Below are 23,732 nucleotides of genomic sequence, written 5' to 3' on the forward strand. Positions count from 1 at the left end.
GTACATAAGGTGTGGCCCCAATCGCAGCCGCAATTACATGAAATATGAGGACTTCGATGGGACATAACTTCACTGCTGGTAGGAATGCCCAAGATTGCTCATTTTGGGTGGGGGTGGGTGGATTGGTGGGAATGATCTTACATCTCGAACGAATGTTAAGGACATCCTTTCCAAAAAGCAAAGAGTTATGTTTAGCAGATTTAGAAGATGATTTGGAATTAGACTTGGATGAACACTATTTGTTTGGTTTGAAAAGCCTGTTTTTAAGCAAAGCGTTGTTTATTACTTCATTGGATATAGAAAGACTTTGATGCTATGGAGAAACCAAGGGGCTTCTTTTACAAAGCCATGCAGCAAATGAGAGGAAGCCCAAAGGAATGGAATGGGCTTCCTCTCATTTGCCGCACCAAGAATCGCTAGTACACGTTTTTGTATACGAGGCCCCAAATGCATTACCTACTTTGCATGGAGAAAAGGAGGAAAAAGCTAAACTGGTTTAGGAAATATGGACTCCTTTTTTATCATCAAGATTACGAGTATATTTTCAAACCCATTAGAAAACTTGATTCATTAACTTTTGCATTTAGTTGTTATCTTTATGACATGGCTTTGAGATTCTCCACTGGTTTATTTCCCTTATAATATCACTAATAATAATAGGGTAATAAATCTTAAGGGGAGCAGGGAATTTTGCTGTATATGCTAATGGTTTTGTATTGTATTGCATTTGGTGCAAATACTGATTTACTTTTTCTATTACCATTATTGAAAAATCAATAAACATGTTTTTTTTCTCATAAATTCCTGAGTGGAGTGGAACAGGTAAACACAAATCCATTGTTTATTGCTTCAAAGACAATAAGGGTAGGGGACATGCTATGAAGTTGATAAGTAATACATTTAAAAACAACCGGACAAAATATTTTTCTTTCAATGCTTAGTTAAGCTCTGTAACTACTTGCCAGAGGCACAGACTCATCTCCAGCACATCTAAGTTATTTCCCTTTGTCTGACAGTTCTGAGTCTTCACAGTGATGTTCTATACTTTGGTTAACTGCATGCTAATCACCTGATTAGAGAGAGCCTATCAGGACAGCGAGCAAAACAATAAAAACTTGACTACTACATCATGGACCTTTTGTTATTTATAGGTTTGAGAAAATTAAATAGTGATATCTACTGATACCAGGCGGGTAGTGTCCTGACACCATATTCATGGAGGCAGGGTGCTTGTTGTTTATATGTGTCCTGTGTTCTTTAAGTAGGATAGGGTTACAAAGTGATGCAATTGTAGTGATAGGCTCTTCTTGTTCCCTGGGCCTTGTGGGACTTTTCCTATTGGCTGACCTCTTGTCCCTGTGTATGTGGGCTGCAGCCCACCCCTTCTCTTTCCATTTTGGGTTGAGTGTGCGCTTGCAGCATGGTTTTCTAAAGAACTGTAAGGTGACTTTTTCTGTACCTTGAGCATGCTTCCCTTTCAAACTACTGTTAATGACCCAAGTTTTTACCAGTTTATAAGTATTCACAGCATTTACTCCTAGCTCCCCTAGTATACAGGGTGAGCTGGTGAGAACAGAATCCCAGTCTGCAAGGCAGACTCTTGTCAAGCACATCTAACTGTATGTTATTTCCCTTTGAAGAAGGGAAATTTCCATTTAAAGAACGTATAAATTTCCGTTTAAAGAACGTATAAACTTCAAAGCCCACACAACGATCCACAAGATCCTCAATGGTGAATCTCCAAGCTACATGTCCAACCTGATCGATCTTCCAGCCAGGAATTGGTCCAAATCTTCTCGAACATATCTCAATCTTCATCTTCCAAACTGCAAAGGCCTCAAATACAAAACCTACTACGCATCCAACTTCTCTGTTATAGGAAGCCAACTCTGGAACGCCATACCTCGACATATCCGAAAAACCAATGAACACCTACCCTTCCAAAAACTGCTGAAGACTTACCTCTTCAAACAAGCCTACCCAAATGACAAATCCTAAACCCGATCCTAAATCACACCACTAGCACCACCCACACTCCAATTCTCTCCCCACACCTATCACTTTTGTCCTACTCTAGGTAACTCTATCATCTATGCGACACTCTGTCCCATACTTTGTATTATCTCTGTTATACTTTGTACCATACATGTAAGCCGCACTGAACCTGCTATTGAGCGGGAAAGAGCGGGGTATAAATGCCACAAATAAATAAATAAATAAATTTGTTTGAATTGGATTAAGGATGATTTTGGTTCAAGAATTCTGAGTCTTCACAGTGATGTTCTATACTCTAGTTAATTGCAGGGTAATATCCTGAGCAGACAGAGCCTATCAGGAGAGAGAGCAGAACATTTACAGATGACAAAAAGTTTTTCAAAGATGGAGAACACTAGCGAATTGTGAGGAATTTCGGGAGGGATCGGACTGGGTATTTGGATGGCACAAGAAATATAATGCAGACAAGTGCAAAGCGAGGAATATAAAGAAAAATAATCCAAACTATATTTACACAATGCTGGGTCCTGTATTGGGAGTCATCACTCAGAAAAAAGGTCTAGTGAAATATTCATAAGTGTGCTGCAGACATCAAAAAAGCATAATGCCTCTAATTGGACATTAATCAAGGAGTATTGTGTGCAGTTAAGGCAGAAGTGTAGCGAGGGCAGCTGACACCCGGGGCGGTTCGCCGCTGCACCCCCCCCCCCCCGGTTGCAGCACGGCGCCACCCCCTCGGAACACGAACACCCCCTAGAGCATGCAACCCCCCCCCCCCCCCGGAGCGCAGTCTTACCAAGGGGGGGGGGGGCGGGCGGGAGGACCGCTCTGCCCCGAGTGTAGCCGCTGGGAGCTGCGTCGGCTCCGTTGGTTCCCTGCTCTCTCTGCCCCAGAACAGGAAGTAACCTGTTCTGGGGCAGAGAGAGCAGTGAACAAGCGGAGCCGACACCCCCCCCATCGGCATGCACCCGGGGCGGACCGCCCCACCGCCCACCCCCTTCCTACGCCACTGAGTTAAGGTTGTTTGAACATATCATTTATAACTTAATCGTAACACAAATTATGTTTTTAAAGACGCCAGGACCCTTTTACTAAAGAGTGTTAAGACCTTACCAGGTGGTTAACACACGTTAACCAGCTACTGGAGAAAGTGTTACAATGTTTTGCAGTAATTTGCCTGTATGCACGCGCTAATCAGTGCAATATCTATTTTTTAGAGATATTTTTTCCAGGGTGTATATCATGGGTGGAGAGTAGGCATTCCTGCAGTATCCAGCTACAGTGCTCTGATTATCACATGCTAAATTGATAACACAGAGTTAACATGGGAGCACCAGCATCTATCACATACGAAATAGGAGTGAGTAAGAGCTCACGTGCCATGGCATATCCCCAGGGTCTTAGGGGCCTGGGCATCCTCCACTCTGGGCTCAGGCCCCATCCAAACTGGCAGCACCTGATAAATGACTGGCAGGGATGCCAAAGCGCTGCCAGCCAAAGAAATTCATTGCCGAACTGTTACCCTCCTCCTCTTCCAGCTGCAGGAAACAGGACATTGGCGGCAGGCCTCCAACCTCTACGATTCCTCGCACATGAACTGAGCATGCTCAGGAAGTCCTTAAGTCAGTGACTGCAGGCATGCCGGTGTCTTCCTGTTTCCTGCAGCAGCAAAAGGAGGAGGGGAGGGGAGTGGTTCTGCAGTGAATTTCTTTGCTGGCAGGACCTCAGCATCTCCGCCAGCAAAGGTATTTTTAATGTGCTGGGGAGGGGGGGGGGGGGGGAAAAGAGGGAATGCATTGCTTTCCTCCAGTCTACCCCTGGGTCCTCCCTTCCCCCAAATCAGGGAGCTGGCTATGTCCTTGCTCACATGTTAATGTAGGTACCACATGCTAATGACATTAGCACAAAACCTGCATTAAAAAAAATATATATATATTAACCCCCTCTATAAATCTGGGCTTAGCAAATGTGTTAAGCACAGATTTCACTGCACTTTGGTGAAAGGGCTGTTTAGTTTTGTATGTTTTGGGCAGTTCAAAAATATAAACAGCCTGAGAGAAGCAAGTCAATAAGTTCAAAAACCAATCATTTGACAAAATCGCAGAGTCCAGTTTCAAAAATGACTTTTCCCATGCAGGTAGCTGCATCAGAAAGATGCTGATGTTGCCTGTCTACTTTCCCACTGCATTTAATGTTATAGTTTTGAAGACCTATGTTTGATAAAACCAGTGCATTTTTTCTAGCGAAAAAGGTGCCGGTACTCAAATGCCAGGCCACCTCTTCAGGGGTGGGGTGATCACTGAGGGGCCCACCCCACAATAGCCAGGACCCCTAGAACCAGTCACAGAATCTATGACAAAGCAGGATTTGTGTGTAGAGCCTGAGATCTTTCATTAAAACTTGGGGACCATGGGTCAATTTTAGCAGACAATAGAAAAGGTGGCGGTACTCAGTACCCCCTCAAAAAAAGCCCTGGATAAAACATTCATTAAACAATCGAGGTGGTGATTTAATTCATTTGCTTTTGAGACAGAGAGGTGTGGTAGCCGTGTTAGTCCACTCTTAAAGGTAATCAATAGAAATCAAACAAAATTAAAACATGGAAAAGAAAATAAGATGATAATAAAAAAGGTATCATCTTATTTTCTTTTCCATGTTTTAATTTTGTTTGATTTCTATTGATTGCTTTTGAGACAGAAACAAATGTAGATCTACAATTTACTATGTACCCATTGGGTCTTAATCATGAAATAGACCAGTCTGTTGAATATCTTTTGTGCCTAAATTTCATTGGTCACAATGCCAGAAGCTAGTTTTTTTGCTTCATGTTTTTAACTTGGTTAGCCCATTGAGCTCTTTTTCCACATTTTTCAAGACAGAGGTGGTGACATTCATTTGAAATAGACAGTGTGTGGGGTTTTTATTTGTACCATTATTTGAATTGCTTTCTTGGTTTAAAGATTAATGAAATATCTCTTTGTTCAGAGCCTGATGTCTGAAGTTGTGCTGGAGATTGAATTGTACCCCCGAGGCTGGTGGCTGCAGCCTGCCAAAACACTGCTGCTTCCCCTCGAGCTGTCAGGTGCTTTGTGAATATCATTTGAGCAGCGATGTGACAGCGGCTGCATTTTCCAGATCTGGAGAAAATTCCTTCCTCAAACAGGGAAGTGGCTTTGAAATTTGTCTCTCTGCTTTTGTGAAGTGGTGGCTTTTCGAATTGCTTGTCCTGCTTGTCTCCAGCGGTTTATATTTTTGAACTGTCTGTAACTGAAGGTCTGATACTGAAAAGGACTCGTACGTTTACAGGGATGCTAGTAAACATATTATAGTTTATTAAGATTTGCTTGAACAAAGAAAAGAAGCAACAAAGAAGGAGGAAGATAACATCTATGCAGCCTTAACCCTTGTCCCTGAGGAAAGTGATTGAAACCCCGCGGAGTCGGGCAGTTCCAGGGGAAGGCAACTGATAAATGTTTCAGCAAGGCAAGATAGTTCTGCCTGGGAGGCAAGAACTCAAAAGATAAGTGCACAGTTTTCACTTAGTATATACTATTTTAAAAGTAACAAGTGATTTTATAGCACTGTGGTGATTGGGACGCATAAAAAAATGAGCATATGTTGCTCTCCCAAAAAATTGTTAGAGTTACCTAATGAAAGAAGTGCTATGCCACTTTTTAGCAGCATTATTGACTGCAGTTACAGTGGTTTATATCTGAGGGTACTCTATACACATAAATTATAGATCTGCCACATTATACTGGTGTGAACTGTTTTGCTAGCACTTTCTTGAAGTTGGTGGCTAAGAGTCCTGGTTTGTGTACACAAGCTAGTGGAATAGCAACATTTCATGTAGAATCTCAAATAGTAGCAACAGTGGAGGAGTGGCCTAGTGGTTAGGGTGGTGGACTTTGATCCTGGGGAACTGAGGAACTGAGTTCAATTCCCACTTCAGGCACAGGCAGCTCCTTGTGACTCTGGGCAAGTCACTTAACCCTCCATTGCCCCATGTAAGCCGCATTGAGCCTGCCAAGAGTGGGAAAGCGCAGGGTACAAATGTAACAAAAATAAAATAGATACTATTGGAGATTCTACATGGAATGTTGCTACTATTGGAGATTCTACATGGAATGTTGCTATTCCACTAGCAACATTCCATGTAGAAGGCTGCGCAGGCTTCTGTTTCTGTGAGTCTGACATCCTGCACGTATGTGCAGGACGTGAGACTCACAGAAGCAGAAGCCTGCGTGGCCACATTGGTGATCTGCAAGGGCCGACCTCTACATGGTCCTGGGGAACTGAGGAACTGAGTTCGATTCCCACTTCAGGCACAGGCAGCTCCTTGTGACTCTGGGCAAGTCACTTAACCCTCCATTGCCCCATGAAAGCCGCATTGAGCCTGCCATGAGTGGGAAAGCGCAGGGTACAAATGTAACAAAAAAATATATATCATTTGACAGGAAAGGCATAGCAGTCGTATCAAAGAACACACACACACCTAGTATTAATGAAAAAGAGATGATATAAGGAAAGCAAAAGATAACATATAGTGGGGAGGGAGTAAAATTAGGATAATTGGGGAGGAGGGGGCTGAGGAACAGCAGAATAGCAGTGACCAGCCCTAATGACAACATCTTATGGTGGGTCAAAGGCCTGGGCAAAAAGCCAAGCCTTTAATCCTGATTTAAAATTCTTAAATATGGGCTCAGCATGGGTATGCGGAGGGAGGGAAGGAATTCCAAAAGGACGGTGCGGCAAAAGAGAAGGCACGATGCCTAGTTGTTTCTAGTTGTGCAAATTTTGGGCCAGGGAGAACCAATCGATCATTTATAGAACAAAGAAGGCGAGCTGGTGAGTATGGAATAGTAAGGGAAAATAGATATTGCAGGAGACCAATAGTTTAAAGATATTAGCCCCCTGAATGTTGATTACACTGGTAATGCCGCTGACAGCTCTAACTTCTGTTGCACTATCCCCTTCATTCTCTCACAAGTTGCCTAAACTTTAAACAAGGTTAAATGTCTAGAACACTGCCTTTCATATGTGTATTTTGTTTGCAGCAGCCATGGTTTAAAAAAATCATGGCCATCACTGGATCTGAATATTGACCTGCATTTTCTTTTAAATGTAAAACTATCGTTAACAAAATGATGATATATGCCTTAAAAATTAAGTGATATGTTCAAACCATGTGGGGCCCCTGTTCTCTGCCTCTATTTGAAATCTAGGCACAAGATATTTTATAACGATATGGGTTAATATTCAAAGCAATGTAACCAGCCAGAAACGGCCGCTACCCCGTTAAATCACTTGTTCGGGGTTGGGGCTATCTGCTGATTTTCAGCAGCACTTAAGCAGAAAATTAGCAGTTAGCACCTAAGTGAAAACCAGCTGTTTTGAGGGTATTCTTGGTGCAGAGTCAGCACTTAACCAGCCAGGTTAACCGCATAAATAAGACCCCATAAAACACAATCCTATATGTGGTAACCCATAGCCCCTTAAGTGCTGACTATCGACTTAAAAGGCTATGCGTTAGCCAGATCCTTAAAAAGCGGCCATTCAATGCTGAAGCCCAGACATCACCAGACGCTGAACATTCAAGACCACCACCAGCAGTGGTCAGCAAAACACTCACCACCGCTGGCAAAATATTTACCCTGTGGACCCCTTGGATAATCATATGTTGTTTTATGCAAGAGATGCCTGGACTAGAACTTGGTGGAAAGAACAAGTAAAGGTATCACAGGGCCACTCTGAAACCTCAATGGAAATGGAAAGGGCGAAGGATAGCAGGAGCATCACGTGACGACCTTGCCCAGTCATTTTGGAAGTAATTCTATAACACAGATTCTATCATTTATGCACCAAATACGCATATAGAAGTTTAGAATAATGGTATTTATATGCATATGAGTGCACATATGTGCATTAACTGCCAAAATTCCACATAAGTGCTATTCTGTAAATATCTGTAACTTACATACAATTGTGCATATTTGCAAGGGGATGTTCACATGGGCAGGGCTCATAATACTGTAAGTTATGCAGGTGTGTCCAGCATTCAGGCACTAAATCATACCATGTCTATGGCTAGTATAAGTGCCCATGTCTAAATTGTAGACACATATATACAGTTAGGCTAGTATTCTATCAAGAAAAGTAAGCACCTATGCTCCTTTGTAGAATAGGCTCCTACCGGGTGCCCTGTCATAGAATTTACCTCCCTGTGACATTTTCCTTCAGGCGGCCAACTGTAGTGTAAACACGGCTTGAATGAGGTGGACACTTATTCCCTGGAAGTTGAAAGCAGACCAACAACTTACCTTAAGCAGGTCAAAGGAACACCATCAGGAAGTTATGGCTTTTGCTTACTACGATTCCTAGCTAAGGATGGAATTGACAACCTAGAACTTGAAAGAATCCATATTCCTTTAAGGGTTTCCCAGGAAAAGAACCTGTGGCTTGACAGACTAAGGACTGGAGACTTGCGGCTGAGCTATGGAGGCTGCTTAACTGCAACCTGAGCTCCCAAAAATGTGACCACATGAGGTAGGAGAAGCCCACTGGACCAGAAAGAGGTGTATCTTATCAATGGCAGTACATAACAAAATCCAGCCAGACACACCCTTGCTGGTTCAGTTTTCAAATGGCCTGATCTGCATCCCAGCTCCTTGCAGTGTTCCATCGCAAGTTCTTCTGTACCTGCTTCAAAGCCTGATTCCTGCTCTACCCTTGGTTCCTGTCTCACATCCGATTCCTTCATCATGGTTGGTTCCCATTCTACCTGTGTTTCCTTTTCCATGATTATTCCAGCTCTACATCTGGTTCTGATTCTGCTTGGCTTCCTTCTATCTTGCTGTACTCTGCCCTCGGCCTAACCTCTCTATCTACACTCTTGTCCATAGATTTCCTGACAATCCCTGGCTGTGCCAATTGGTCCTTTTACTCAAGTTTTATTTTGACCTATGAGAAAAAATGAGCACACTAGGAAACTTTTGATCTACATAATATTTTAACTTGCAGAACATAAAAGTTAACTAAACCTATGTCAAGTAAGAAGACAAATTAGCCGATCCATGGCTGCCATGGTATAAATAGGACAATTTGTGGTCTGTGCCTGCTTATCATTCACAACAGATAACCATGTTTTAGAGAAAAGTGAATACAAGAAATGACAGCCTTGTATTGTCCTTTTGTTTTACACTCTACAAGTTCTAGTAATTCATCTATAATAAATACGTTCTGAACGTCAGCAGACAGCAAGAATATTTATCATACTATTACAAGCTGGAAGCCAGAACAGTTACCTAAAAAATTATAAATCAGTTCAAAGTGAATCATTTTGTATTCAAATAAGGGTCTGGCTTACTTGGAGACCAGAGAAAAGGCCTCAGAACAGATGGCTGGACAAGGCACCAGCTTGATGAGCATGTGCCCTAGACTTGATGGGAAATGTGCCTGGGTCACCTTCTCAAACACGGAATTGAAAGTGTTGATGTCCGCAGTCTTGCAGTTCTGGTCGCCGCCTCCGGTGTCCAAGATGTTCCCACCGTGAAGAACCAAAATCAGGACATGAGTTTTGCAGCTTCTTTGCTGACTGTCATCCTAGGAATGTTTAAAAGAAAATGTTGAAGATGCAACCCACTGTAAATGAACATCTTTTCTACAGAGGCACGAATAATTAACTCACCACAGTCGATATATATGCACTACCACGCACAACAATCAACTGAAAGGGGTTCAGGATCACTGTTCCCTCTGAGTGGGGGGGGGGGGGGGGTGCTGCTTCACTATCACATTCTCAATAGTGCCGCAGAGGCAAGCTCTGCAGGGCTCCAGGGACCCTGCCTGTCCCTATCGATTAAAAATAAAATATTGAAGCATCACCCCCTACTGGATGCAAAAGCAGTTGGAGGGAACAGTGATCTGGGTGCACATGTAGGTGATACTTTTGTTGACCCCACAAATTAAAATTATACGTAGATGTTAAGATCAGATCTAACTCTGTTGTGCAAACTCTGCTGCAAGTGCACTAATGTGCAAGAGTCTCCACATGACTAAAGGCACACATTAAGCCATTTAAGGGCCCTCGTGAAAAGAAGGCCAGAGGTGGGGGTAGAAATGCTCAAGCCTGCCCTGAGGTGGTCCCTGCTGGGCCAGTCAGGAAACAGGAACTAAAATTTCCAGAAATACAAGACCATAATTAGGAAAGGGCTGCAGACTGGTGAGGCAAGACTTCCCTTCACTAAATACATGTTGACTTTGTCCCATTAGTCCATGCTTTTGAATGTGCTCTGTAATTTTGTTCTTGATAATAGTCTCTACCATTTTGCCCGGCACTGACGTCAGACTCACTGGTCTATAATTTCCAGGGTCTCCTCTGGAACCTTTTTTAAATATCGGCGTTACATTGGCCACCCTCCAATCTTCTGGTAGAACAAAATTTAAAAAGTCACCAATGACGTCATACGCATAAATTGAAAATAAAGAATGAAAAGAATGACTGGAGTGAACATCACTGGTGATCTTAACGGAACTGGAAATGTCCAAAAGAACTCACTCACTCACTCTCTCTCTCTAATTAAATATATAAAAATGTGTAAAAAAGGATGCTACTACAAGACTATAAAAATTGGTATAACACAAACAAAAAAAAAAAGAGAAAAAATTAAGAACTGTCCCAACTTTCTGCTTTCTACGTATCGTTGTGCTCTGGAGATAAAAAGGATAAACAGGAAAAAAAAGGGGGGGGGGGGGGTAGCAGCAGCAGCTCAAAATGACGTAATATATAGCAAACACAAAATGAATCAAACATCGATAGACTGATACTAAAAATGTAAAAATATATATCCATATACTACAATAATGAGGCAGTTTAACAATAATGAGCGTTTAACGCGTGTAAACCATTTATGCACGTTAAAAACACTAACGCGCCTATAGTGCACCTTAGTAAACATAGACATAAATGTGACCAATGTTCTACTTCAATTCAATTCAATCCAATCCAATTCTCGTATACTACTACTTAACATTTCTTTCCAGGGTTCAGTGTGGCTTACATTCTAGGTGAGACAAAAGCAGATAGTGTTAGTGTGAGGTATGAGACCACTGGTGTAATGCACGAGACTAAAAACATTAAAGGAAAGGATAATGGATGATACTAGAAAGTAGAAGTCATGATGGATTATTATGAAGCAGTCTTTGGGAAGAGAAAGGTTTTTAGCTTCTTCCTGAAGTTGAGGTAGCTATTTTCTGTCCTGATGTCACTTGAACGTCGACACTGGAAGGATCTGTATTTGAAGATGGGTCAGACATTTGATTTAAAATTTTCTTCAATTTGCAAATCTAGGAATGTTATCTAAATGATTTGGTATATATATATATCAAACTTATCCATGTGATCTAGTATAAACAGGTCAAACTTCTCATTTAATTAAAACCTGTATGACTGAACATCAACACCCTATAAAGACTGCAAAACTCGAAGCACCTTGGGTACATCATTGCCTGCAGTGTGGCCATGATTGAATTATTGCGTTGTATGGTGATTAACAAATTGAATATATCTACACATAGGTGAGACACTTGGCCACAGTATAGACAGCAAGAAAAACGATGGATATGTATTCTAAATACTGTGGAACCTAATGGTTTAAATATTACAGTTGAATGGAACATATTAAACATTTTTTGCTTCTATGATCATGTGTCATCAATGACGGAGTTACATCAGAGCTACACTGGATTTTTGATTGAACATATTGTGCCATTTGCATATTATAAATATAGCTAGCCGCCATCCTGTGTGGTTTGAAATTTTGAGAGTGATTTGCATTCTCCTGAAGCAGCTATCAGCAATAGGAGACAAGTTTTGAATGTGAGTTTATGTTGTGAAGATTTATGGGCGATGGAACTTTAAGTGATGACCCCATGTGTGGAATAGTGGACCAACTCTGATGCAGCAAGTGCCAGATAAGTAGAACTGTTTGATATTGATGACTGAAGAGTTTCAGATGACTCCATTTTGTTTATGACTGACTGTGTATATTTTTTTGTAGATAGGGATTTTAGTTCACACGGAGGTTTTTCTCCATTCTTTTTTTTTTTATTGATTGATGTCAGCAAGTGAAATTTAAGTATAATTGTTTGATATTTTTAAGGGAGTTTTTGTTATGTGGTACTCTTTTTCTCTTTTTGATATACTTGTTTCAGACCTCTCTTTTGGTGGAAAATTTTAAACCGATGATAAACGGACCAAGTTTAAAGATCTCTCAAAGCATTCAGCTTGTCACGATTGTGGTCGTGACCCCTCTCAGACTTACCTTATTTCTGGGGGTCAGCTTCTGAGCTGGCTTTTGTCTGTCCTTCCTGAGTTAGCTCTGCCTCTGTATGCTGGCTGCTTCCAGCATGGCTCTAATTACTCCACTATACTGCACCTGTGTGTGTTGAGCCTCTCTGTGCTTCAGTATGCTTTCTGCCAGAATCCTGTAGCTGTGACATCATCAGTCAGGCCCTTGATAAGGAAGTGGTGTTCTTCCATTCGGGGCCTTTGCAAACACCAAAGGTCCAGGTCAGTGTTGGTGCAGTGACCACCTCTGCCTTGTCTTGCTTCATAGGTATTGTTCCTAGTTTGCATTCCTTGTTTGTTTGTATTTGGAATCCTATTCTGTTGGCTCCCTTTCCTTCCTGTCTGTGTAACCCTGAACCCCTTGTGCAGTTAGCACTGCAGCCCTGTTTTTGTCTAGGTGCCTGTGGGCACTTCTGAATCCTGGCTGCTGTTGGTTTCATTTCCCTCCTGTCTGAGAACCTTGAACCCCTTGTGCAGTTAGCACTTCTACCTTGCTTTTTGTCTGGGTGCCTGTGGGCACTGCTGTATCCTGGTTCCCTGTTTCCTTGGGCTTCTGTCCCACCCTGGTTAGTCAAACTTGTCTTAAAGTCTTTCTCCCTGTATGGTATCTGTATTTCCTCTGTTGGGGCTGGTTGGCTTCAGCTTCAGTACCCCTCCTGCTTGTGTCTGCCCTGCTTGCTTTCAGTTTCCTTCCAGTCCGGTCTATTTGGAAATCCTGTATCCTGATTCCTATCCTGAACCCTGTTGTGGTCTGGCTTGTTTAGTGTCCCTCCTAGCGTGAGTTCTCGGGTGTTCCTACCTGCTAGTTCCAGTTTTCCTCCAAGCCCTGCCGGCTGCCTGCACCCTGGGGCTTAACCCCCGGGGAACGGCAGCTAAGTGTAGGTGAAGCCTAGGTCCAGTCCAGTGTGTTCCAGTCCGGTGGGTTCCAGTCCTGTGGGTTCCAGTCCCGTGTGTTTCAGTCCCGCGAGTTCCAGTCCGGTACGTTCCAGTCCGTGTGTTCCGGCTCGCTTGTCCACGTCTGCAGTCCTTGCCTTTGCCGGTGTGCTAGCCCAGTGTTGGTTGGTGAGTTTTGCCTGCTGCTGCCGCTCCCTGTCAGCAGCTCAAGGGCTCACAATTGCTCCAGGGTCCGCGCTCGCATGCTACGAACCTGAGCACCTTACACAGCTACTTTAGCTATTTTGAGAACTTGGGCTTGAAGTTTTTTGTATTCACATTAGTTATGTATCTGAGGAGTATGTAGGCTTTATATAAGAGTCCCAGTTGTTTGGCAAACAGGTTTGCAATTTATATCTTTAAAGTTTGCCACCTTTTTTCTTTTTTTGTTATGTTGAGAAAGCTCCATACCAAAACCGTGTTTTAGGATCCAGACAGAGGCAAAGATTTGGGGGGGGGGGGGGGGGGGGAGGGGTGCAATGGGAGCAGTTGATCCCCCAAAATGGATTTCGAATGAAACGGTACCTATGTGGATTGTCCCTTCAGCCTTGAACCGGTGCCTATTTTACAAACAATCTGCTCCCCCTGATGACAAAACCTGGCTACACTTCTGGTTCCAGATCCTCCCTGGCCATACCTCCAGCAGAAAGCCTTCAAGCCAATTCAGCAATATCGGTCCAAACAATAGAACCCTCCCTGTTATACCACCCAGGCTAGCAAACCTATGGCATAAGAAATGAGGCTGAAGCACACAGAAACCAGAACTGCTTAAGTTGCAGATCTATTGGGTGCCAGAGGGTTTGGGGATCCCTTTACATTTCTTCTGCTCACATTTAGGAGAAGGAGAAATTAGGCTATAATTATATATTCCAGCAAGGTGCCCTGACCATATATTCCATTGTTTTTTTCCCCCCAAAGTTTGTTTACAGTGTTATAAAAAAACAAAGTAAGAAATGCAGCAACATCAATCAGTTGTCACCCAGAGAAAATAAGTACAAGGGCACCTTCTTTAGACTTATAAGTTCCCGCTACCCCCCACAGAACCCCCTCAACAGAAAACCACAACAGAAAATCCTGCCCACCCACTTAGGGCTGTGATGAAAAAGGCGAATTTGCCAAGGTGAATAATAAAGAAGTATCTGGTTGTGCGATCCATGTGGTATAACAATCCCAAATTTTATGAGAGGGCAGAATCCGGCCAGTCCGGAACACAATTTATTACATCATGTGAATTTAATCCAACTTCCAGAAAATGACATATATCCTATTATTCTGGAAAGTCTAAAAGCTGAAGGATAACATCTGTCATATCTATAGGATTCCTGAGGATCCCAGCACAGCAAAGTGGATCACAAAAGCAGAGAAATGAAAAAAGGGGATGGGACAATTTCCTTATGAGGAAAGATTAAAGTGGCTAGGGCTCTTCAGCTTGGAGAAAAGATGGCTGAGTAGAGATATAATAGAGGTCTATAAAATAATGAGTGGAGTGGAATGGGTAGACGTGAATCGTTTGTTTACTCTTTCCAAAAATACTAGAACTAGGGGGAACAAAATGAAGCTACAAAAGTAGTAAATTTAAAATGAATCAGAGAAAGTTTTTCTTCAATGTGCATTTAAGCTCTGGAATTCATTGCCACAGAATGTAGTAAAAGCAGTCAGCTTAGCGGGGTTTAAAAAGGTTTGGATGGCTTCATAAAGGAAAAATCCATGGACCAAATTAAAATGGACTTGGGGAAAATCCACTGCTTATTTCTAGGATACTCAATACATAGCTAGTAGAGATAAACTAGGGAGTGAAATACAACGTTGGTTGTCAGGGAAAGTCTCATACCGTCACTGGGGTGATACCTGACACCAATACAGGTGAACCCTTGTTTAGTGACGCTTATAATCATAGACTGACCCCCTCCTACCAATTTTTGAAATTTTTATGAAAATCTATCTTTCTTGATTTTTAGATTTTTCTAATGATTAAGTCTTAACGTTTGTCAATACTCCCCTATGAGTCTAGGTGTTAGGTGATGTAGCAATACAGTGGCTGAGCTTATAACGCCTGTTTAATTGCTAAACCACACTTATCTGTAATGACGCTCTTCTCCGATTCACAAGTCTTCCTGTTTAGCCTGTAGTCCTGAACGAGTGATCCCGACAGGTGCCTGTTTCGCTCCACACCGCTTTTTCAAGGGATACTAATGCTCAGGATCGTGTATCGGCTTCAGTCTAACATGCTCAGTCTAACAGCTTCTGCATTCATTCAGGTAGGAGGGGGTCAGTCTATGATTATAAGCGTCACTAAACAGGGGTTCACCTGTTATGGTGTCAAGTATTACCCCAGTGACTGTATGAGACTTTCCCTGACAACAAACGTTGTATTTCACTCCCTAGTTTATCTCTACTAGCTATGTATTCAGTATTGCAGACGATATAGTAGAGCATTGCCATTGATATTTGATATTTGATATTTCTAGGATAAGCAGCATAAAATATATTGTACTTTTTTGGGTTCTTGCCGGTACTTGTGACCTGGATTGGCCACTGTTGGAAACAGGATGCTGGGCTTGATGGACCTTCAGTCTGTCCAAGTATGGGAATACTTACATACTTATGAGCTCAGTGTCCCTGAGCTGCAAAGTTATTAACTTCAGAACTGTAAGTAGAATCCTAAAAGTGACTGAGTTAAACCTGTCTGTCCTTAGCAGCAGGAACTATAGATAAAAAAAGGGAACTGTGTTTAATTCCTGCCACCCCCAGTGATACAGTAGGACTTACCAGATAAGGAGAATGAAGTACTTGTTGATAAAAAGAGTGATGTGCATTCAGTTCTGGTCGCCGTATCTCAAAAAAGATATAGCAGAATTAGAAAAGGTTCACAGAAAAGCGACAAAATAATAATGGGGATGGAACTCCTCTCATAGAAGGAAAGGCTAAAGAGATTAGGGCTGTTCAGTTTGGAAAAGAGAAAGATGAGAGGAGATATGATTGAGGTCTACAAAATCCTGAGTGGTGTAGAATGAGTAGAAGCAAATTGATTTTTTACTCGTTTCAAAAGTACAAAGACTAGGGGACACTCAAGGAAGTTTCGTGGAAATACTTTTAAAACAAATAGGAGGAAATATTTTTTAGTCAAAGAATAGTTAAGCTCTGGAACTCTTTGCCAGAGGATTTGATAACAGCAATTAGTGTATCTGGGTTTAAAAAAGGTTTGGACAAATTCCTGGAGGAAAAGTCCATAGTCTGCCATTGGTAGCATGGAATGTTGCTGCTAATTGGGTTTCTGCCAGGTACATGTGACCTGGCTTGGCCACTGTTTGGAAAACAGAATACTGGGCTAGATGGACCATTGGTCTGACCCAGTATGGCTTGTTGTAATGCACAAATGTGAACTCGTTTATTAGAAACAAAATTGCACACAGATCAAAAATAAGAGGGAATATTGGCCATCAGCCAAAGGAAGTGTAATCCAGTGGGTAAAATAGCTAAACCTAGGCTTCATGCTCACATTTCAGCTCTGCTGCAGATTCCTTGGACAACCTTTAACCCTCTATTACAGTTTATTGCAAATGGACAGTGCTAATATCATTTTGGCTCTTTCATTTCCTTCTGGGAAGATTGCCACTTAGCCTAGATGCCAGAAATATGCTTCCAGCCATCAGCTCCTGTATTGATTGCTGTTAGGTTTCCGAGAAACTAATATAAATCTATATTATTTTTAGCACCTGAAGAACCTTATGGGACTGAACATTTATACAAGCCACTTCAAGAGGGTTCAGGTAACAAATCTTTCTATACAAAAAGTTACTATATGTTTCTGCATATGGAAGTTTTTTTTCTAACTGCAAAAAAATACAATTTGTGGCATTTTAATAGGTGGGAAAATGTGGGATACAAATGCAATAAATAAATAAATAAATAAATAAATACGGTTTCCAAACGAAAAGGAGCTGGGACAGAGTTCGGCTTTGAAAAGCTTCTGACCAATTTGCAGTTTTACCTATATACACACACAATGTTAAAGGTGGAGCAGCTTAGAGGTGAGAGAAACAGGTGCCAGATGATGGAAGCCAGGGCTCAAACCCCGCTTCTTCCACTGACACACTCTGCAACCTTGGGCAAGTTACTTCTACACCCCCCCTCCCCCCATTACCTTAAGTACAGTTTGGACTGTAAGCCTATCTGGGCAGGGAAATAACTTATGCACCCAAATGTAATTCACCTTGAGCTCAGATTTGGAAAATGCAGGATATAAATCTACAGGCAAAGTGTAGGTGGTCTTTAATGCTTTATGAGTGAATGTTAGGTCAATATTTAATAGTTGGCATATTTTAGAGGAGTTATTGAAGGACAGGGCCTTGGACTGTCTTTTTCTTACAGAAATCTTGGCCATCAGGAGATGGACACTGCACTGCCCCAAGCGATATCATCATCATCATGGTGGGAAAGAAGGGGAGGGGTGATGATTTTTCATGGCCATCTTTCTTTTGTGCAACGGTAAGTTGATCTTCCAGATAAATGTGAAGGGCTTTTAATAAGGGTGTGTGGAGCATTAAAATGTGATCCTTGTTTTTTTTTTTTTTTTAATTGCTCTCCTTCCTTGAATGGTAAAAATGGCAATGCATTGCTGAAGATCTCTTATTGATTAGGCTTGTGTTTTCTGATGTAAATGGTTTTGGGTGATATTAGACAATGGATCCTGTGTTAAAGCAATCTTCCTGCTGTCTTCTTTGGAAGACATCATCAGTAAAGAAAACAGGGGAAAACATCTTCAACACAAAATATAAACTAATGTTCCTCACAAACAATCATAGATACAAAGGGAACAAAAGAACTTATGATGTTGAGAGAAAGAAAAGGAGGAAGAATGGGAAAGGGAAATGGGACTTGATATACCACCTTTCTAAGGTTTTTGCAACTACATTCAAAGCGGTTTACATATATTCAGGTACTTATTTTGTACCAGGGGCAATGGAGGGTTAAGTGACTTGCCCAGAGTCACATGGAGCTGCAGTGGGAATCAAACTCAGTTGCCCAGGATCAAAGTCCGCTGCACTAACCACTAGGCTACTCCTCCACTGATTCCACCAATAAGAGCCAACCTCATCAGTGATGTCACAATGGCTTGATTGCCCAATACAGTTCCCCAGGATCAAAGTCCACTGCACTAACCACTGGGCTACTCCTCCACTCATTCCACCAATAAGAGCCAACCTCATCAGTGATGTCACAATGGCTTGATTGCCTGATACTTGGCTCACTTCTGATATTGTGATGTCATAAGGGAAAGGGGGAAAGGGAAATGGGACTTGATATACCACCTTTCTAAGGTTTTTGCAACTACATTCAAAGCGGTTTACATATATTCAGGTACTTATTTTGTACCAGGGGTAATGGAGGGTTAAGTGACTTGCCCAGAGTCACAAGGAACTGCAGTGGGAATTGAACCCAGTTCCCCAAGATCAAAGTCCACTGCACTAACCACTAGGCTACTCCTCCACTCATTCCACCAATAAGAGCCAACCTCATCAGTGATGTCACAATGGCTTGATTGCCCAATACAGTTCCCCAGGATCAAAGTCCACTGCACTAACCACTGGGCTACTCCTCCACTCATTCCACCAATAAGAGCCAACCTCATCAGTGATGTCACAATGGCTTGATTGCCTGATACTTGGCTCACTTCTGATATTGTGATGTCATAAGGGAAAGGGGGAAAGGGAAATGGGACTTGATATACCGCCTTTCTGTGGTTTTTTGCAACTACATTCAAAGCGGTTTACATTTATTCAGGTACTTATTTTGTACCAGGGGCAATGGAGGGTTAAGTGACTTGCCCAGAGTCACAAGGAGCTGCAGTGGGAATTGAACTCAGTTCCCCAGGATCAAAGTCCACTGCACTGACCACTAGGCTACTCCTCCACTGGGGGCATCAGATTGATATCAGTGGCTAGGCTGCTAGGTCTCCTGTAGCAGTCAGTTATTCCAAACCCTTGAGCCTACTGCATATCATCAATCACTTGCCAATCGGGACCAAAACCTCCAAACAACTAGTGTCCACACTTTATTAAAGAAACTAAATATTTATATAGGGCATAAACTTGTCTACCACATACCTAGTGACTACTTATCCTGCGTTAGCAGATTCAGCGCTGATCAAACAGTTCCGCTGCCATTTCCAAAATGAAACATCTTAAGTTACGAACAGCAAAAAAACCGGGATAGGGACATCTGTCTGGCATTATTTTGAGAAACATGGCCACACAGACATCCAGGCAGAGCAAAGGACTTTCATCAAGAGACCCAGGTTCAAATCCCATCTTGTAATTGTGAGCTCTCCAAGAACAGAAAAATACCTACTGTACACGACATGTACACCGCTTTAATAGCCTTCAGCTTACAGGTATCTTATGTATTTAGGTACAGTAGGTATATTTCTGCTGTTGAAGGGCTCACAACTAAAAACAAAAAGAAAGAAAGAATTAAAGTGGGACTTGAACTGAGGTCCCTTGGCTTAAAGTCCACTGAACTAACCACTAGGCTACTCCTGATACTGGCTCCTGCTGTGGTCCGAAGGCCTGCAAGGGAGAGGGAGGGGACAGAAACCACTGGGGAACTGAGGAGGGATCATGCCGTAATTCCTGTAGTGGTCAGCCGATCAAATCAGAACCCCCTTTTCTTTTTTTACCCTGGGATGTGAATGTGATTGAAACTTAGGATGTTCTAAATCTAAGACTTGGAAGTTTCTTCCTGTTTGGTCCTCCCTATTACCACCCAAAAGATGCCTCCTACCCTCCCCAACATGCCCCCTGAGGGGGCATTTTGAGACATTTATATATTTTGAAAATGAGCACCTATGCATGTTTATAAAAGAACACTAACATCGGCACCTTCCTGCTAGATGCCCCCATTTAAAATTCAGGCGGATTTAAAATGAAAAGTATAACTCCCTCTCCTCCCCACCACCACTTGCTCCTTCCTCTCCCTTTTTCTCTTCATCTACACTCTCTTCCTTCCCTCCGGAGAATCTGCCCTGGCCTCTCCTCCGCTCTCTGGACTGCTGCCAGCATCTTCCACTGCCACCAGTATCTGCTCCTGCTGAGAGCAGCAGGAGCATGCCACTCTGCTCCCTGCCACTGTTTTCCCCGAAAGTCCCGATGGCCCCCATGCACCTGTTGAAAAACTTACAGGTGCTCCTATGCACAGTGTTGGCTAAACACTGGGAAAAGCCAAAGCTCCTGGATGTTTTCCAATAGCAGGGCTTTGAGATTCTCGCCTGCTATGGTAACCTATGCTGGCCATGGTTGGGCCAGGAGAAATCGGAGGGGTCTGTAAGTGAAGGCACCTCCTTTTCTTTATAGAAAACTAGCAGAAGTGGCAGAGAACGTGTTTGCATGAAGATGCGTAAATTATTATATGTTGTACTTCCCACGCGTACATCTGTGCCCCACCCACTCACCACTGATTGGTATTGCTGAAAAATCACCTGGTTTGGTGATGTCATAATAGAATTGTGATAGTATAGATGATTTCAAGAAATCTGATGATTCGGGTATTGTTACTGTATATATGTTTTATTGTAAGTCAACAGGAGTTTATGTTAGAAGAGCAACCTATACACTTAAGTACATAAGTATTGCCATACTGGGACAGACTGAAAGTCCATCAAGCCCAACATCCTGTTTCCAACAGTGGCCAATCAAGGTCACAAAGTACCTGGCAAGATCCCAAAAAAGTACAATACATTTTATGCTGCTTATCCTAGAAATAAGCAGTGGATTTTCCCCAAGTCCATTTTAATAATGGTTTATGGAATTATCCTTTAGGAAGCCATCCAGACCTTTTTTAAACCCTGCTAACTGCTTTTACTTTATTCTCTGGCAACGAATTCCAGAGTTTAATTACACATTGAGTGAAGAAAGCTTTTCTCCAATTTGTTTTAAATTTACTACTTTGTCGCTTCAGTGCATGCCCCCTAGTCCTAATAATTTTGTAAAGAGTAAACAATCGATTCACAGCTACCCATTCCACTCCACTCATTTTATAGACTGCTGTCATATCTCCCCTCAGCAGGGCCGCTGAGAGACTGGGCCAGGCCCAGGGCAAGGCCACCCCCGCCCCTCCCTGAGGTCGTCATCATCGCCGCCCCTCTCCGTCCACCACTGGGCCGGGCCCCCCTGAATTCAAATCATAGCACCTCACCTCGACCTTGCTCCGTGTGAAAGAAGCATAGCAGCGGCAGTCTGCAGATTGCCTCCCTTCGGGTCTTCCCTCCTTGTGTCCCACCCTCGCGCAAGTTACGTCAGACGAGGGCGGGACACAGGGAGGAAACGCCCGAAGGGAGGCAATCTGCAGACTGCCGCTGCTATGCTTCTTTCACACGGAGCGAGGTTGAGGTGAGGTGCTATGATTTGAATTCAGGGGGGCCCGGCCCGGTGGTAGGCGGGTGGAGGGGACTGTGGCGCCAGGCCCCCCTTGGAGGCCCGGGCCAGGGGAATTTTGTCCCCCCCTGCCCCCCCCCTCTCGGCGGCCCTGCCCCTCCGCTGTGTGAACAGCTCTAGCCACTTTAGCCTTTCCTCATAGGGAAGTCATCCCATCCCCTTTAACATTTTCGTCGCCCTTCTCTGCACCTTTTTTAATTCCACTACATCTTTTTTTGTGATGCGGTGACCAAAATTGAACACAATATTCAAAATGTGGTCGTACCATGGAACGATACAAAGGCATTATAACGTCCTTATTCTTGTTTTCCATTCCTTTCCTAATAATACCTAACATTCTATTTGCTTTCTTAGCTGCCGCCGCCGTACACTAAACAGAGTTTCAATGTAAATAAATAAGCGTTTGTTGGGGGGGGGGGGGGGGGGAGCTAACTAGCAGTAGTTTGCAGGCAACCTCAAAGCATCCATAGGCTCAGCCTGTGATAACACCAACCACGTTAACATCCTGACGCAAGTTGTTTTTCTGAAGCTGAACAAAATGAGGCTTTCAAAGATAACCGTTCTTTCCCTCAAAATGTTATACAATCAGCTCTTGAGTCGGAAGAACATCATTACTGAAAATCACTTTTTGAAACCAGTATCCGCACAATTATTCATCTTGACAGAACTTGCATTTTTCTGAAGCTAGACACAAGTGAGGGTGTCAAGGATGGACAGTAATTTTCTCCCTTGTAATGTTATACCACCCTGGAATTGAGGAATCATTACTGAAAAGTGTAGTTTTGCACTTTTCATCCACTTCAAGGAGAACAATGAGTAAGAAAACAATAGTAAAGAAAAATGTGTTACTCGGTTTTGACAGGGGAGTTTTAAGTGGCTTCAGAAAATATATTCTCTGAAAACAACCTCTGCAGCATCAGTTACCCTGTCAAACGTTCCAGAGAGGGGCCTGGGCCCAGCCTCTTTGGGCTTCGGCCACATAGCAGTGGAATGCCATTGCTATGGCTGATGGGGATCCCCATGCCCCATGTCCCACCAGCAAGACTCCCGGCATGTCTCTCTCCCTTTCCATCCTCCATTGAGGGATCCAGCATCTCTCACAGTCTCATCTCAGCCCCTCCCCCCCTCTGGTGTACCTTTAAAACTTCACTTCCAGAGGTAAACAGCAGTGAGATGTTGATCACATATACTGCTTGCGCTGGCCTCAGAACCTTCCCCCCTGACACTGTCCTACCTATTCAGAAACAGGAAGTTGCATCAGGGGGAAGGCTGTGGACCGACACAAGCAGCTTGATTGAATCACTGCTGTCAGTGACCTCCGGAAATAAAGATTTAAAAGGTAAATGGGTGGGGTGGGGGGGGAAGGGGGAGAAGATGCCGGTTTGTGGATTGCATAAGGAGTAGAAGAGAGAGGGAGAGATGCTGGCTTGCAAAAGGAGGAAAGAAGAAAAACATTTTCATGCCCACTCACTGTGGGTTCAGGCCCACCTAAAACTGGCTGTCTGACTACACCACTGGTTCTAATGCCAATATTCCAACACCCCCCTAAAAACAGACCCCCTAATACCTGAATTCTGAAGTTGGTGTTGCTTTAAAACCCTGAGTACAGCATTTACAGTAATTTATGTATATCCAGTGCCACAACCCAGTTGGGTTTTCAAGATTTCCACATTGACTATGGGTAAGGAAATTTTTATTGAGCACTTCAGATAAATACACATGAATAGTAAGTCACAATACAAAACACAAAAAAAAAACGTAAAACCAAGTTATGAAATAATGCTCTTTTACAAACTTAATCGCCCTACCAATCCCCTCCCCCCAACTAAACCCCAAACCCCACTATCCTCACCTTCCGTATTAGGTGCCCCTATGCAGTATGAAATCAACCATTTAAAGTTCGACTGCATGCCGCTGGATTGTGTTCCAAAAGGGTTCCCAGATGGCTTGAAAGGCCACACCTCGCTGAAAAATTAAATCTTGGATCATACGAAGTTCCAGAGAAAGAATCACAATCATTTGGG

At 42.9% G+C, this 23,732-nt stretch overlaps 1 protein-coding gene across 1 annotated transcript in view; it reads right to left on the reverse strand.

Moving 5' to 3' along the window:
• PITPNM3 (PITPNM family member 3) overlaps nt 1-23,732 on the reverse strand; it is a 724,998-nt gene that overhangs the window by 229,011 nt on the left and 472,255 nt on the right. The window contains exon 5 of the mRNA XM_030185997.1: nt 9,362-9,597. Coding sequence (XP_030041857.1) covers nt 9,362-9,597 — 236 coding nt within the window. The remainder of the gene's footprint in view (nt 1-9,361; nt 9,598-23,732) is intronic.

The sequence above is a fragment of the Microcaecilia unicolor genome, chromosome 13 (genome assembly GCF_901765095.1).
Source record: "Microcaecilia unicolor chromosome 13, aMicUni1.1, whole genome shotgun sequence".
NCBI lineage: Eukaryota > Metazoa > Chordata > Amphibia > Gymnophiona > Siphonopidae > Microcaecilia > Microcaecilia unicolor.